The sequence below is a fragment of the Micromys minutus genome, assembly GCF_963924665.1.
Source record: "Micromys minutus genome assembly, chromosome: 15".
Lineage (NCBI taxonomy): Eukaryota > Metazoa > Chordata > Mammalia > Rodentia > Muridae > Micromys > Micromys minutus.
Genome location: NC_137984.1, coordinates 4,226,530 through 4,241,784, shown reverse-complemented (window position 1 = coordinate 4,241,784; position 15,255 = coordinate 4,226,530). Strand labels below are relative to the sequence as shown.

The window sequence follows — 15,255 nt, the reverse complement described above, 5'->3', positions numbered from 1 at the left end:
GCCATTAAAATGCTTTTCTTGTTATTATTAAACATATATAACAATCATTAAGTAATAGCACACTCCTTTGGGGTAGATCTCTGGAGATCTATGAAGGTGTACTGTCTTGTAGTAATGCTATATAGACCTATAGTGACTTCTTAAGTCTTAATGATGATCCAAAAATTATGACTGATAATTAAGCTCTTTTATGGTGAGACTGACATTAGGTCATTTCTGATAGCCAAACTGCAATGAGAACTGTGCCAGTCTCCCAAGTGTCACCAGTTAATTACTCTTAGTAACCAGACTTTCTCCTACTCAGAGCACATTTCAATAGGTTGTAAAATAACTAACCACAGGTCATAAAAAGGGAACTAAGGATGTATTATAGGTGCTAAGACAGAGAATAAAATATTGACTGGGTTTATCTATACTAAACTTCACTATTAACTTAGTTATGGTTTTAAACCTTCAGTGAACCATTGGAGCTGAGACAGAAGATGGATGTTTAGACAGATAATTACTCCTAATAGATATGCATGTAAACACTCTGCTGTAAACTTCTATTTCAATTTCTGATTTGATTTTTTTGTGTGAACTTCTGTTGAACTTTGTAACATGTGATTATGTATTCTGAAAGATGTATAAGTACTGAGGACAAAGAGAGAGAGGCATACCGTTCTTTTTTCCCTTGGAAGAATCTTTTTTCCATAGGAGCCTCCCCACCCCCAGCGCACTTAGGATAGTTCCATTTTTTTCCCCCTTAGACAACCTTCATACGAAATTCTTGACAACTTAATGATAAACATTATAATCACTTTTCTAAGTGTCCCTTTTACTTCCGTTGACTTCTGACTAGCAGGCTGGAAGTTAGAGCCCAGAAGTTCCATCTGAGATAGTACCAAGTCTATTCACTCAATCCTTGGCTGTTCTAGAAACAGGTGCTAAGTACCAGAGACTGCAGTTTCTGGCCTCAGAAGATCATAGAAGGCAGACCAGCTCCAGTAGCACAGTAACTTAGACTTAGATAGTAAACTTTTACTATACAGCAATCCTAAATATCTCGTAAGACTTAGTCTTATCCCCGAATCTCCTAAGACCAAGTCTTACCCTCCGCCTACACTCTTCCCCTCCACTGTCTCAAGTAGAACCGACAAGAAAGAAGAACCCCCCACACCGGGGCTGGCCCCCAGCATCCTAAAGTCAATTTTTTAAACCCCCAATTAAGCCTAAAATCTACTCAGGAAACAAGTTGGTGGCTGAGGAATCCCCCCTCAAGATTTTGCCAGTGACAATGAGTTTGATGGCTTTTCGAAACCAAGGATAAAAGAAAGCATAAATCAAAGGGTTCATGGCTGAGTTATAGTAAGCTATCCAAACCAGGATTTCGTACACGTACGGGGGCGTGATGAACCCCAGGAAGGCATCAATGATGGAGTCAATGAAGTATGGCAGCCATGACAGGAGGAAGGCAGCCACCGCGATGCCCAGGGTTTTGGCTGCTTTCCTCTCCCTCTTGGCCACCCTGTCCTTGTAGCTGTCTGATGCCCTGCCAGTCTGCTTGCTCATCTTCTCCATGCTTTGAGCCTGCTGTTTAGCAATGAGGAAAATCTTAGAATAGACAGTTATCATCACAAGTGTGGGGATAAGAAATAACAGGAAATTGATGAAGACCCAGCTTTGATTCACTGCGATTTGACAGCCTCCCACACAGGTGAGGGCACTCACCAGATCCTCCAGCCCAGCTTCATTGGCCCCTGTATAAAGGAGGGAAAAGCTGTAGACTATGGCCAGGAGCCAGGAGAAGGTGATACACTTGCCAGAAACAGATGCAGTGAACCTGGTGGGGTAGATCAGGGGGTCACTGACTGCAATATATCTATCCACAGAGATGAAGCACAGGTGGAAGATAGAAGAGTAGCAGAATGACCCTTCAAAAGAAGAGTGTAATTTACAGTAATTGTCCCCGAAGTACCAGCAGCCCTCCACAGACCTCACTGTGCTAAAGGGCATCACTGTCACCCCCACCAGGAAGTCAGCACAGGCCAGGGATGCCACCAGAAAGTTGGCAGGAGAGTGCAGCTGCCTGAAATGAAGAACTGATGTCACCACCAGGAGGTTTCCACACACAGCCAGCACAGCCCCAAAGCCAAAGACTGCATATAGGATGAGGCGGGGGCCTGGGGAGTATGGGATCCTGACACAGGACGTGTTCAGGTTCTCATAGCACAGCTGCGGAGCCGGGGCAGGGAGCGGATCCTCGCTCATGCTTCTGGATTGATCCCCGAGAAAGCTGTCAACCAATTTGTCCATGTGTGTTACTCCAGTTTTCAAAATGTCCTTTGGAAAAGATATAAGAATATGTCAATAGTACTTCGTCTCCCTTCTTTTACCTGTGAATAAGTTTAGGCATGCTTTGGAGTCTAGTTATTTTTTAATTACATTAAGTTCATTCAGTCATCGTAGACAAACTTAATTTTATTTTAACCTTTATATTTTCTCCCTAATGTTTAATTTGTTGGTTCCCATTATTATTCACGATTCTATTTCTTTCTATTTTCCAATGTGTGTCTGAATTACCCACCTCCTCACATTGTAGAAACAAATGCTTGTCCTCCGCAGAGCTCCATTGTGAGATGTTGGCTTTCGGTCACCTTTTATTGGCTGTGCTTACCCAACTTCACAGACTGAGGAACGCCTAAAGCACACCTTCCCCACAGGAAAGTAGTTTAATGACTGCCAAAGCCTAAGGCCCTGAAGACTGAATCCCTGGTGCAAATGGGCAAGTAAGACAGTTCAGCATATCGGTGCTTGTGCAAACAAACACATTCACACTTTTAAAATTAGGGATGGTATGGGTGTCTTTGGAGATGGGAATAATACCTACTCAGACACATTCTTGTTCTTATTTGTAAGTCATGCTGATTCTCTTATCATTGTGTTGTTTAAAGAATTTTTATTTACTACATCCACGTTGACTGCCTTTGAAATGTGTCCAGAAATGTCTTTTTGTTTTCCAGCATTGTGTTTTTATTAAAGACATAAGATGTTAAATTACCACCAATGATTTCATATTTTAAGATCTTGAGTGCTGCAGGTTTATATAGTTATATCTTAGAATAATGGGAGAGTAGAATACAAATAAAAATAGTCATTCTTGCTGGATGATGGTTTATGCCTTTAATCCCACCACTTGGGACATAGATCAAGGCCAGCCCAGTCTACAGAGTAAATTCCAGGACAGACAGGGCTACACAAAAGGAAACCCTGTCTCAAAACCAAACAACCACACAACATTACCACTCTTAAGTTTTATTTGTTTCTAATGGGAAATATTGAAAAGAAAATATATTTAATATTTATTCTCACTTTATGTGTGTTTTTCCTAAATGTCTGTAGGTGTGCCGTGTGTGTGTTCTTGGTATCTGTAGAGGCCAGAAGAGGGCATCTTATCCTTAAAACTGGATAATTTTAGCCTATTGTGTGGGTGTTAGGAACTGAATTGGAGTCCTCTGCAAGTGATCTTAATTCCTAAGCCATTTCTCCAGCTGTGGAATATGAATTTAAATAAAATAGAGAGAATGTAAAATTTTTAATATGGTCCCCCTTTAATGTTTGCATGTAATAGTTTTAATTATATACAATATGCACATAAATGCTTATAGCTGGGTGAAAAAACTGAGAAAGATGTAGATATAATTTTAACAGTGGTTTGTTTAAGGAGTGGTTACGGTAGAAACGCCACACCCTTTGAATGTTTCAAAAGCAATCTGGAGTTTACACTAATCTGCTCATTACTGCTGTGTGACTCAGAAGTCACACAGGCTTTATCCTATTTACTATATATGAGCGTTCTTCGGATAATGATGATTCTTTAAAGTAATTTTCATTAAGTCTTTGATGTTCTTGCATCATGTGTTTATGTTTTATGAGCATATTCCACTCAGCCACCCCCCCCCAGGTCCCTTGTCACATAGTTCCCCAACCTTGTGACTTCACTTTTCACTAACACTTCAAACCCAATTAGTTCTGAATATGGCTCAATTTTCTCTCAAATTTCCTTGCCCCCATAGAACTCCCATGTCTTTAAAACCTATCTATCTATCTATCTATCTATCTATCTATCTATCTATCTATCTTTCTTTCTTTCATTCATTCATTCTTTCTTTCTTTCTATCTATGATCTATTTATCTACTATTCATCTATCTACCCCACCCCTCTATTTATCTACCTGTCCTTCCCTTGTTCCTTTCCTTTCTCCCCTCCCTCCCTCTCTCTCTAGACTTCTCTCCCTTTCTTTCTTTCTTTCTTTCTTTCTTTCTTTCTTTCTTTCTTTCTTTCTTTCTTTCTTTCTTTCCTTCTTTCTTTCTTTCTTTCTTTCTTTCTTTCTTTCTTTCTTTCTTTCTTTCAATTGTCTCTTGATGTGTTGTCTGGGCTGATTCTCCAGACCCAGGCTCAGTGCACCTGGTTTTATGTAAAGGTCTTTGATCCATTTGGACTTGGTCTTTGTAGAAAGAAATAAGAATCTATCGATTTGCATTCATCTACATGCTGACTGCCAGTTGAACCAGCACCATTTGTTGAAGATGCTGTCATTTTTTTCATTAAAGGTTTTTAGCTCCTTTGTCAAAATTCAAGTGACCATAGGTGTTTAGGTTCATTTCTGGGTCTTCAACTCTATTTCATTGATCTACCTTCCTGCCTCTGTACCAATACCATGCGGTTTTTATCATGATTGATCTGCAATACAGCTTCAGGTTGGTATAGTGATTTCCACAGAAGTTCTTTTATTGTCGAAAATAGTTTTTGCTACCCTGGGTTTTTTGTCATTCCAAATAAATTTGCAAATTTCTCTTTCTAACTCTATGAAGAATTGAGTTGGATTTTGATGGGGATTGCATTGAATCTGTAGATTGCTTTTGGCAAGATGGCCATTTTTACTATATTAATCCTGCCAATCCATGAGCATGGGAGATCTTTCCATCTTCTGAGATCTTCTTCAATTTCTTTCTTCAGAGATTTGAAGTTCATGTCATACAGATATTTCACTTGCTTGGTTAGAGTCACACCAAGGTATTTTATATTATTTGTGACTAATGTGAAGGGTGTCATTTCCTTAATTATTTTTTCTCAGCCTGTTTATCTTTTGAGTAGAGGAAGACTACTGATTAGTTTGAGTTTATTTTATATATAGTCACGTTGCTGAAGTTATTTATAAGCTGTAGTTCTCTGGTAGAATTTTGGGGGCCACTTAAGTATAATATTCTATCATCTGCAAATAGTGATATTTTAACTTCTTCCTTTCCAGTTTGTATCCATTTGGCCTCCTTTTGTTGTTTAATTTCTCTGGCTAGGACTTTGAATACTATACGGAATAGGTAGTGAGTGAGTGGGCATCCTTGTCTCATACCGGATTTTAGTGGGATTGCTTCAAGTTTCTCTCCATTTAGTTTAATGTTGGCTAGTGGTCTGCTGTATATTGCTTTTACTATGTTTAGATATGGACCTTGAATTCCTGATCTTTCCAAGACTGTTAATATGAAGAAATGTTGAATTTTGTCAGATTTCTCAGCATCTAGTGAGATGATCATGTGGTATTTTCTTTGAGTTTGTTTATATGGTGGATTATGTTGATGGTTTTCTGTATATTGAACTATCCCTCTATCCCTTGGATGAAGCCTACTTGATTGAGATGATGATCATTTTGATGTGTTCTTGAATTTGGTTTTCGAGAATTTTATTGAGAATTTTTGAATCTATACTCATAAGGGAAATTGGTCTGAAGTTCTCTTTCTATGTTGGGTCTTTGTGTGGTTTAGTTATAAGCATAATTGTGGCTTCATAAAAGGAATTGGGTAGTGTTCCATCTGTTTCTCTCTTGTGGAATAGTTTGGAAACTATTGGTATTAGATTTTCTATAAAGGTCTGATAGAATTCTGTACTAAACCCATGTGGTCCTGGCCCCTTCTTTCTTTTTTCTTTTTGGTTGAGAGATCTTGATTACTGCTTCTATTTCTTTAGGGGTTATGAGACTGTTTGGATGGTTTATCTGATCCTGATTTAACTTTGGTACCTGGTATCTATCTAGAAAATTGGCCATTTCCTTCATATTTTCCAGTTTTGTTGAGTATAGGCTTTTGTAGTAGAATCTTATGATTTTTTAAAAAATTTCCTCAGTTTCTGTTGTCATGTCTCCCTTCTCATTTCTGATTTTGTTAATTTGAATACTGTATCTGTGCCCTGTGGTTAGTCTGCCTAAGGGTTCGTCCATCTTGTTGATTTTCTCAAAGAACCAACTCCTGGGTTTGTTAACTTTTTGTATAGTTCTTTTTGTTTCTACTTGGTTGATTTCAGCCCTGAGTTTGATTATTTCCAGCCATCTATTCCTCTTGGGTGCATTTGCTTCTTTTTGTTCTAGAGTGTTCAGGTGAGCTGTCAAGCTGCTCATGTATGCTCTCTCCAGTTTCTTTTAGAGACACTCAGAGCTATGAGTTTTCCTCTTAGTACTGCTTTAATTGTGTTCCATAACTTTGGGTATGTTGTACCTTCATTTTCTTCACTTTCATTAAATTCTAAAAAGTCTTTAATTTTTTTTGTTTCTTCCTTGACCAAGTCATCATTGAGTAGTGCATTGTTCAGCTTCCATGTGTGTGTGAGCTTTCTGTCCTTTTTGTTGTTATTGAAGACCAGCCTTAGCCCATTGGTTATCTGATAGGGACATGGGAGTATTTCAATCTTCTTGTATCTTTTAAGGCCAGTTTTATGTCCAACTATATGGTCAGTTTTGGAGAAGGTACCATGAGGTGCTGAGAAGAGGTGTGTTCTTTTGTTTTAGAATGAAGTCTTCTATAAATATCTGTTAAATTTATTGGGTTTGTAACTTCTGTTAGTTTTACTGTGTCTCTGTTTAGGTTCTGTTTCCATGATCATTGATGAGATGGATGTTGCAGTCTCCAAGTGTTATTCTGTGAGGTGCAATGCGTGCTTTGAGCTTTAGTGAGGTTTCTTTCATGAATGTAGGTGCCCTTGCATTTGGAGCATAGATATTCAGAATTGAGATTTCATCTTGGTGGATTTTTTTTTCTTTGAGGAGTATGAAGTGTCCTTTCTTATTTTTTTTTGATAACTTTTGGTTGAAAGTCAATTTTATTTGATATTAGAATGGTTACTCTAGCTTGGGATCATTTGCTTGAAAACTTGTTTTTCAGCCTTTTACTCTGAGGTAGTATCTCTCTTTGTCACTGTTGAGTGTTTCCTGTATGCAGAAAAATGTTGGGTACTCCTTATGTATCCAGTCTGTTAATCTGTGTCTTTTTATTGTGGAATTGAGTCCATTGATGTGGAAAGAAATTAGGGACCAGTGATTGTTGTTTCCTGCTATTTTTGTTGTTATATATAGAATTGTGCTTGTGTGGCTGTCTTCTTTTGTGTAAGTTGAAAAAAGATTACTTTCTTGCTTTTTCTAGGGTTTGGTTTCTCTCCTTGTGTTGAAGTTTTGCATCTATTATCCTTTGTAGGGCTGGATTTGTGAACAAATTTTGTGTAAATTTGGTTATTTGTCATGAGTATCTTGGTTTCTACATCTGTGTTAATTGAAAGTTTTGCTAGATATAGTAACGTAGGCTGGTCTCTTAGGATCTGTATGACATCTGCCCAGGATCTTCTAGTTTTCATAGTCTCTGTTGAGAAATCTGGTGTGATTCTGATAGGTCTGACTTTGTATGTTTTTTGACCATTTTCTCTTACTGCTTTTAGTATTCTTTCTTTTGTGCATTTGCTGTTTTGACCCTTATGTGATTGGAGGGATTTCTTTTCTGGTCCAATCTATTTGGAGTTCTGTAAGCTTTCTGTATGTTTGTAGGCATCTCTTTTGTTAGGATAGAAAAGGTTTTTCTATAATTTTGTTGAAGATATTTACTGGCCCTTTAATTTGGGAATCTTCCCTCTCTTCTATGCCTATATCCTCAGGTTTGATCTTCTCATTGTGTCCTGGATTTCCTGGATGTTTTGTGTTAGGAGTTTTTTGATTTTTGCAATATTTTTTGTTGTGTCAATGTTTTCTATGGTATCTTCTGTTCTGAGATTCTCTCTTCCGTCTCTTATATTTAGTTGGTGATGCTTGTGTCTATGACTCCTGATTTCTTTCTTAGTTTCCTATCTCCAGAGTTGTCTCCATTTGTGATTCCTTTGTTGTTCCTATTTTCATTTTTAGATCCTGGGTGGTTTTGTTCAATTCCTTCACCTGTTTGCTTGTGTTTTCCTATAATTCTCTAAGACCTTCTACCTGTTTACCTTTGTTTTCCTGTATTTCTTTAAGAGAGTTATTTATGACCTTCTTAAAGTCCTCTAACATCACAATGAGTTGTAATTTTAAATCAGAATCTTGCTTTTCTGGTGTGTTGTGGTATCTAGGACTTCCTGTGGAGGGGGAACTGGATTCTGATGATGCTACCTGGCCTTGGTTTCTGTTGCTTAAGTTCTTGGCCTTACCTTTCGCCATCTGCTTATCTCTAGTCTTAGCTGGTCTTGCTGATTCTGACAGTGGCTTGACCCTCCTGTATGCCTGTGTGTCAGCACTGCTGTGGGACCAGCTCTCTCTCAGTTGGTCTGGGTACAGAGAGCTGTAGCACACAGTCAGCTCTGGGTGTAGGCTGAAACTGGAAGGGCCCTGTCCCAGATTTCTCCTTGGTTCCTGTATCCTGAGTGCTCTGAGCAGGTTCCTCTTGGGCCAAAAATTGGAGCAGAATTGGTGGTCTCACCTGTGCTCTCAGATGTGTCAGTGCTTCTGTGGACCGTCTCTCTGGGGGGGGGGGTCTGAGTAGAAAGTGCTCTGGCACCGGGTCAGCTCCAGGTGCAGGCAGAAACCTGAAGGATCCTGTCCCAAACTGCTCCTTGGTTTCTGTGTCCCAAGGTTGGGACCCACAGAAAAGAAATGGTGGTCTTATCTGTGCTCTCAAGTTTTTCTGCACTTCTGGGGGACCAGCTCTCTCCCAGAAGGTTCTGGGTATCCTAATAGTTCTTATTACATTTATTTATTTTCTTATTTGGGCATGTGTGTGTGTGTGTGTGTGTGTGTGTGTGTGTGTGTGTGTGTTTACTCATCTTATTTCAGGGTGAATTAATTCTTCTGATATTCAGTTTTTCTATACAGAATTTTTCTGTGAAGCTCTGGCTGTCTTGAAACTTTCTCTGTTGACCAGGGTGTCCCAGAATTCAGAGATCTGCTACCTCTGCCTTGTGAGCACTGAGATTAAAGGTGCGAACCACCCCAGCTAGGTGATGCTGAGACTTTCTCAAGTGGTGTTTCTAGCAGTGCATTCTAGCAAAGCTGACACTAGAAACACCTTTGCAAGTTACTTTTTCTCTTCACTCTCCCAGTACCTTTAACCCTTCTGTTTCTCCCTGGCTTTGGTCTTTGGGTCTGTAGCTGCTTACTAAGATTTTAATTAGCTCTTTAGATTTTAATTGTGTTTAAAAGCACCCTTGCCAGGCCCGTCCTTCTCTGTGGAGCCCCGTGGTCCTTTGGTTAGTGGTTTCTCTTTCCATGCATCTTGCTCATGCTTCCTATTTGAATCTTCTCAGACTCACTGCTCCATGTATAGTAGAGCTCAGCCACTGGGAATTTTTCTTTTTTTCTTTGAACATTCGTGAGCTTCTCAACTTTCTGTTCATTTGGTAAGGTAAACAGTGTCCGCAGTGTTCATGATGTAATTCAATATGCGAAACTGGCAGCTCAATGTCAGCTGCTCTGTGCTGCCTCCTGAGGACAATGAGGTTCCCAGAGATCCAGGACCCAACCCGGTGCTCCCCCAAACAGGAACACCTTTAAGTTTCCCCATAACAGTAAGCATGGCATATTTGTCCTTCTGTGACTGGCGTATTTCACCTAATCTCTTATCTTCTAGTTCATCCATTTTCCTGCAAATGATAGGATTTCGTTCTTTATATTTGAACAGTACACCATTGTCGATATCCACCACGGTTTTTAAATATGACAGTTTGTTAGGGGACATGGTAGTTAGTTCTTTATTAGAGCTCTTGGGAATAGAGCTGTAAAGTCCCTGGGATCCGGCTGACTTGTGTGTTGACTTCTTTCCCTCACTCACACTCAGATATGTACAGGAAAACCATGTGTTAGTTCTACTCTTCAGGAGTTTGTTTGAGTTTCTATTAAAATAACATGTATTTATTCATTTGTTGTTTTGGTGGGAAGTTGGCATGGGCATTGGCTACTAATATGTATGAATACTTGTCCTCTATTGGACAAATAGTTAAGTTTTTCCTCCCATTTGTAGGATGTAGAGTTATTCTAGCTCTGTTTTCTTTGTTGCAAAAGCCATTTAGTTTAATGTAATCTCAGTATTCCATTAAGTTTTTAAATTCCCTGTTTTTTTTTTAAAGAAGATACTATTTATTTATTTATTTATTTATTTATTTTAATATAGTCTCACTGTGCAGCTCTGGCTGATCTGGGGTTATGTAGACCAGGCTGGCCTTGAACTCAGATCTGCCTGTTTTTCCTCCCTAGTGCTAGTATTAAGTGTCCACCACAACATCTGCCTTGAACCATTTCTTTTAGAGATTCATTGCATTTTTAATTTCACATGTGTCTGTCTGTCATGTGGGCAGGGCGTGTGAGCATAGGCAGCTATGGAGCAGAGAAGACAGAGCTCTCTGGAGATAGAGTTACAGGGGCTAGGCTCACCTAATGTGGATGCCAAGAATCAGACTCAGGTTTCCTGCAGGAGCACCACATTCTTAGCCAGCTAGCCATCTCTGCAACCCCCATAAACATTATTTTTCTTAAATCTATATCTAAAAATGGATGTTCTATATTTGAAAACTATTGATATATTGGGCTAAAGCCTCAAAGAAGCCAGACTTTAGTTTTATGGCAATTTATAGACACGTTCCTTATGAGCTGGCCACATTTCAGCTACTGCTTCCCAGGGGTCCACAGTGAACCTCACCTCCCTTACCCACCCCCCAAAATACTACAAGAAATTCAATCCCCAACTTCAGCCCTTCGTTTTGTCAATCCATACTCACTGTAAAAGGACTTTGCCCAGCTCCTGAGTCTGGAGAAGCCGGCGTCTCCGCACCGGCTATAGATTGTAGAATCTCAGGACAGCAGTGGATCTGGTACCTCCATAATGATTAGTTATCAGAGACTCTGACAGAGGAGGAAGACAGCCTAATAAAGAGAGCTTCAGGACAAAGAAGACAGCAAAACCAAAATTGCAACATCTAATATCTGAATCAAGAGAAAAAAAATCTATCAATAAGAAGAAAACAATATAAACTGTGGGGCACAAGGTGAAACCTCTGATTCGGGCTGCACGTGATTAGCAACAGTTTATATAAATTCCAACCGTGGCACAGACAATCATGGATGCTGCTCGATGTTTGGAGCATCACAGAACAAGCAGGACAGCTGAGACTATTGGGAACATTAAATGGGGAATGGAAATGCTAAGACACGTGGGGTGTTCTCCTACGATTCATACCTCACAGCAGTATCTACTCCTGTGGGGGTCCATGGATACGAAGTAGAAAATGGTGTTTTAACTGTCCACTTTCAAGTAGAAAGGGAGAGGAGTTTACTAATGTACGGAAGCACCCGTGAAAACGCACGGCACTTAGAGCGTGGCTGAAGGAAAACGCACAGCTCCTGGAAGGAGCCCAGACCTCACAGTGACCAGTCTCCTCACGAGTAGGGAGTAAATGACTCGGGCACTAAATGACGCGTACCGGAATGGGAGACGGGCTCTAAATGACTGCTTACAGGAATGGGAGACGGGCTCCCTCCAACACAGACACGGAGCTTAAAGGAATTTCAACAGGAAACCAAAATGTGTAAGATGTGAAAAGAAATCCTCGAACGGGAAGGCGAGTTGTGAACGTGAAAGCAGTCACCACGTAGCAGGTGAGGAAAAATCGGCGAGGAGGTGCTGGTGAGCGACAACACAATTAAGTGGAAAATAGCCAAAAGTCGGCACGACACAAGGATCTGGAGATGCTGTCTGAGTCTTATGGGAAAAGATAAAGAGATATAAATAACAAGGTGTGCACCCCGAAAGCATCAAGTAGAATTAATAAAGCACAAAGGATATTGGGAAGTAGCTTGATTGACAGGTTGTTACCTGAATCTAGGTAGGGGGCTGAAGCTCTTGCTACTGATCATATTAAAGCAAGGTCAGCTGCCTTACTCCACCGAGTTATACCTCATCGTTAATAGGATCTAAGCACGTGGAAATGTAGAATTCCTGCCACGACTTAGGCAGACTGATCAAAAACCATAAGGCAAACCCACAAGCAAATCTTTAGAAAATTATGTGGAAAGTCATTTGGCCTCTGAAAGTAATGTGACCTCGGAAATAGGAGGTGACATTAAAGAAACTCAGTTTGAATGAGAACTTCAGGATCCAGATCTGGAGAGATCTCTCAGAAGATAAAGTCATGCACAACGTTTGCAGAAGACCTGAGCTCAGTTCCCACCCCCCCCCCCCATCAGACAGCTCCCAACCTACTCGTAATTCCAAATGCATAGATTTTGGCTTTGCTGGGTACCTGCATGCAAACACACAAACCCATACGCAGACACACATGTAAAGATTACGAAAGGCATGTGCACAAGTGATTACAGCATTGTGGGACAGGGACATGTGGCCAGCTTGTCTAGTCCAGTGGGGAAAGGTCAGTTCCAAATGCCAAGGCTCTGTCTCAAAACTAAAGGCAAGAGCGATTGGCTCATCATCTGCCTCTGGCTTCCACACCGAACGTGCCCACAGAGGCAGAGACTCCAGTCATGATACATCACCTTTTTTTAAACAGAAGAACTTTATTTTAAAAGAACAAAGATAAATGTACAAATTTTAAGCATTTTTGCATAAAAGTATACGAATACATTTTTGTCATTGCTTGGCTTTTTTTAAAAATAAGGTTTGATAGTGTGCATTAAGATCTTACAAGTTACAATGAGCATAAAGTACATGTAAAACAGGATGTAACCTGGAATTAGTCAAGGTTTTCTTGGTGTGTAAGGAGTAAACATCATGGTTTTTTCTTTTCTTTTCTTTTTTCTTGAACTTCACACAGTCTGTGAGTTATTTCTGGGGTGTTCAGAGCTTTCTGGGGTTAGTATCCAAATATCAGTGACTGCATATTATGTTTGTTCTTTCGTGACTGGGTTATCTCACTCAGGATGATATTCTCAAGATGCATCCATTTTCTTAAGAATTTTATAAGGTAATTTTTTCCTGATAGCTGAGTAGTACTCCATTGTATAAATGTACCACAGTTTTTGTATCCATTCATCTACTGAAGGATCTGGGTTCTTTCCAGCTTCTGGGTATTATAAATAGAGCTGCTATAAACATTGTGGTGCATGTGTCTTTGTTGTATGTTGGAGCGTCTCTAGGGTAAATGCACAGAAGCAGAATAACTGGATCTTCAGGTAGTACTATGTCCAATTTTCTGAGGAATCGCCAGACTGATTTCCAGAGTGGTTGTACCAGTTTACAACCCCACCAACGGTGGACAAGTGTTCCTCTTTCTCCACAACCTCGCCAGCATCTGCTGTCATCTGAATTTTTGATCTTAGCCATTCTGACTGGGGTGAGGTGGAATCTCAGGGTTGTTTTGATTTGCATTTCCCAGATGGCTAAGGATGTCGAGCACTTCCTTAGATGCTTTTCAACCATTCGATATTCCTCAATTGAGAACTTTTTGTTTAGCTCTGTACCCCATTTTTAATAGGGTTGTTTGATTCTCTGGTGTCTAGCTTCTTGAGTTCTTTGTATACCTTGGATATTAGGCTTCTATCTGATGTGGAGTTGGTAAAGATCTTTTCCCACTCTATTGGCTGCCATTTTGTTTTCTTGACAATGTCTTTAGCCTTACAGAAACTTTGCAATCTCATTAAGTCCCATTTGTTAATCTTTGACCTTAGATCACGAGCCATTGGTGTTCTGTTTGGGAAATTTTCTCCTGTGACTATGTGTTCTAAGGTTTTCCCTACTTTCTCATCTAATAGTTTCAGTGTACCTGGTTTAATGTGGAGATCTTTGATCCACTTACACTTGAGCTTTGTACAAGGAGATAAGAAAGGGTCTGTTTTCATTCTTTTGCATGCTGAGTGCCAGTTGGACCAACACCATTTGTTGAATAGGCTGTCCATTTTCCATTGATTGTTTACAGCTTCTTTGTCAAAAATTAGGTGACCATATATGTCAGGGCTCATTTCTGGATCTTCTATTCTATTCCATTGATCCACATGCCTATTTCTATACCAGTACCATGCAGTTTTCAGCACAATTGCCTTGTAATGTAGCTTGAGGTCGGGGATAGTGATTCCCACAGATGTTTTCTTGTTGTTGAGGATGAATTCCGCTATTCTAGGTCTTTTGTTATTCCAGATGAAATTACACATTGCTCTTTCCAACTCAATGAAGAATTGGGTTGGTATTTTGATGGGGATTGCATTGAATCTGTAGATTTCTTTTGGTAAGATGGCCATTTTTACAATGTTGATCCTTCCAATCCATGAGCATGGGAGATCTTTCTATTTTCTGAGATCTTCCTCGATTTTCTTCTTTAGAGGTTTGAAGTTCTTGTCATAAAGCTCCTTCACTTACTTAGTTAGAGTCACACCAAGGTATTTCATAGTTTTTGTGACTATTGTGAAGGGTATCTTTTCCCTAATTTCTTTCTCCACATGTTTGTCCTTTGAGTAGAGGAAGGCTACTGATTTGTTTTGAGTTAATTTTATATCCAGCCACTTTGCTGAACTTGTTTATCAGCTGTAGGAGTTCTGTGTTTGAATTTGTGGGGTCGCTTAAGTACACTATCATGTCATCTGCAAATAGTGATGTTTTTACTTCTTTCTTTCCAATTTGTATCCCTTTGATTTCCTTTTGCTGTGTAATTGCTTCGGCCAGGACTTCCACTATTATGTTGAATAGGTAGCAGGAGAGTGGGCAGCCTTGTTGAGTCCCTGATTTTAGTGGGATTGCTTCAAGTTTCCTACCATTAAGTTTGATGTTGGCTGTTGGTTTGCTGTATATTGCTTTTATTATGTTTAAGTATGGACCTTGGGTTCTTGTTCTTTCCAAGACTTTTAACATGAAGGGGTGTTGAATTTTGTCAAATGCTTTCTCAGCATCTAGTGAGGTGACCATGTGGTTTTTTTCTTTGAATTTGTTTATATGGTGGATTACATTGATGGATTTCTGTATATTAAACCCTCCCTGCATCCCAGGGATGAAGCCTAC

The 15,255-nt window shown here is 39.7% G+C and overlaps 1 protein-coding gene across 1 annotated transcript; it reads right to left on the bottom strand.

Annotated features, from left to right (window-relative positions):
* Positions 1-1,218: 1,218 nt before the first annotated feature.
* LOC308430050 (trace amine-associated receptor 7a) lies at positions 1,219-2,295 on the bottom strand (the record flags this gene model as incomplete). Its single annotated transcript, XM_080929148.1, has 1 exon — positions 1,219-2,295. The coding sequence occupies one exon, from the start codon at positions 2,293-2,295 to the stop codon at positions 1,219-1,221; it is 1,077 nt and encodes a 358-aa protein (XP_080785274.1).
* Between the last annotated feature and the right edge of the window lie 12,960 nt (positions 2,296-15,255).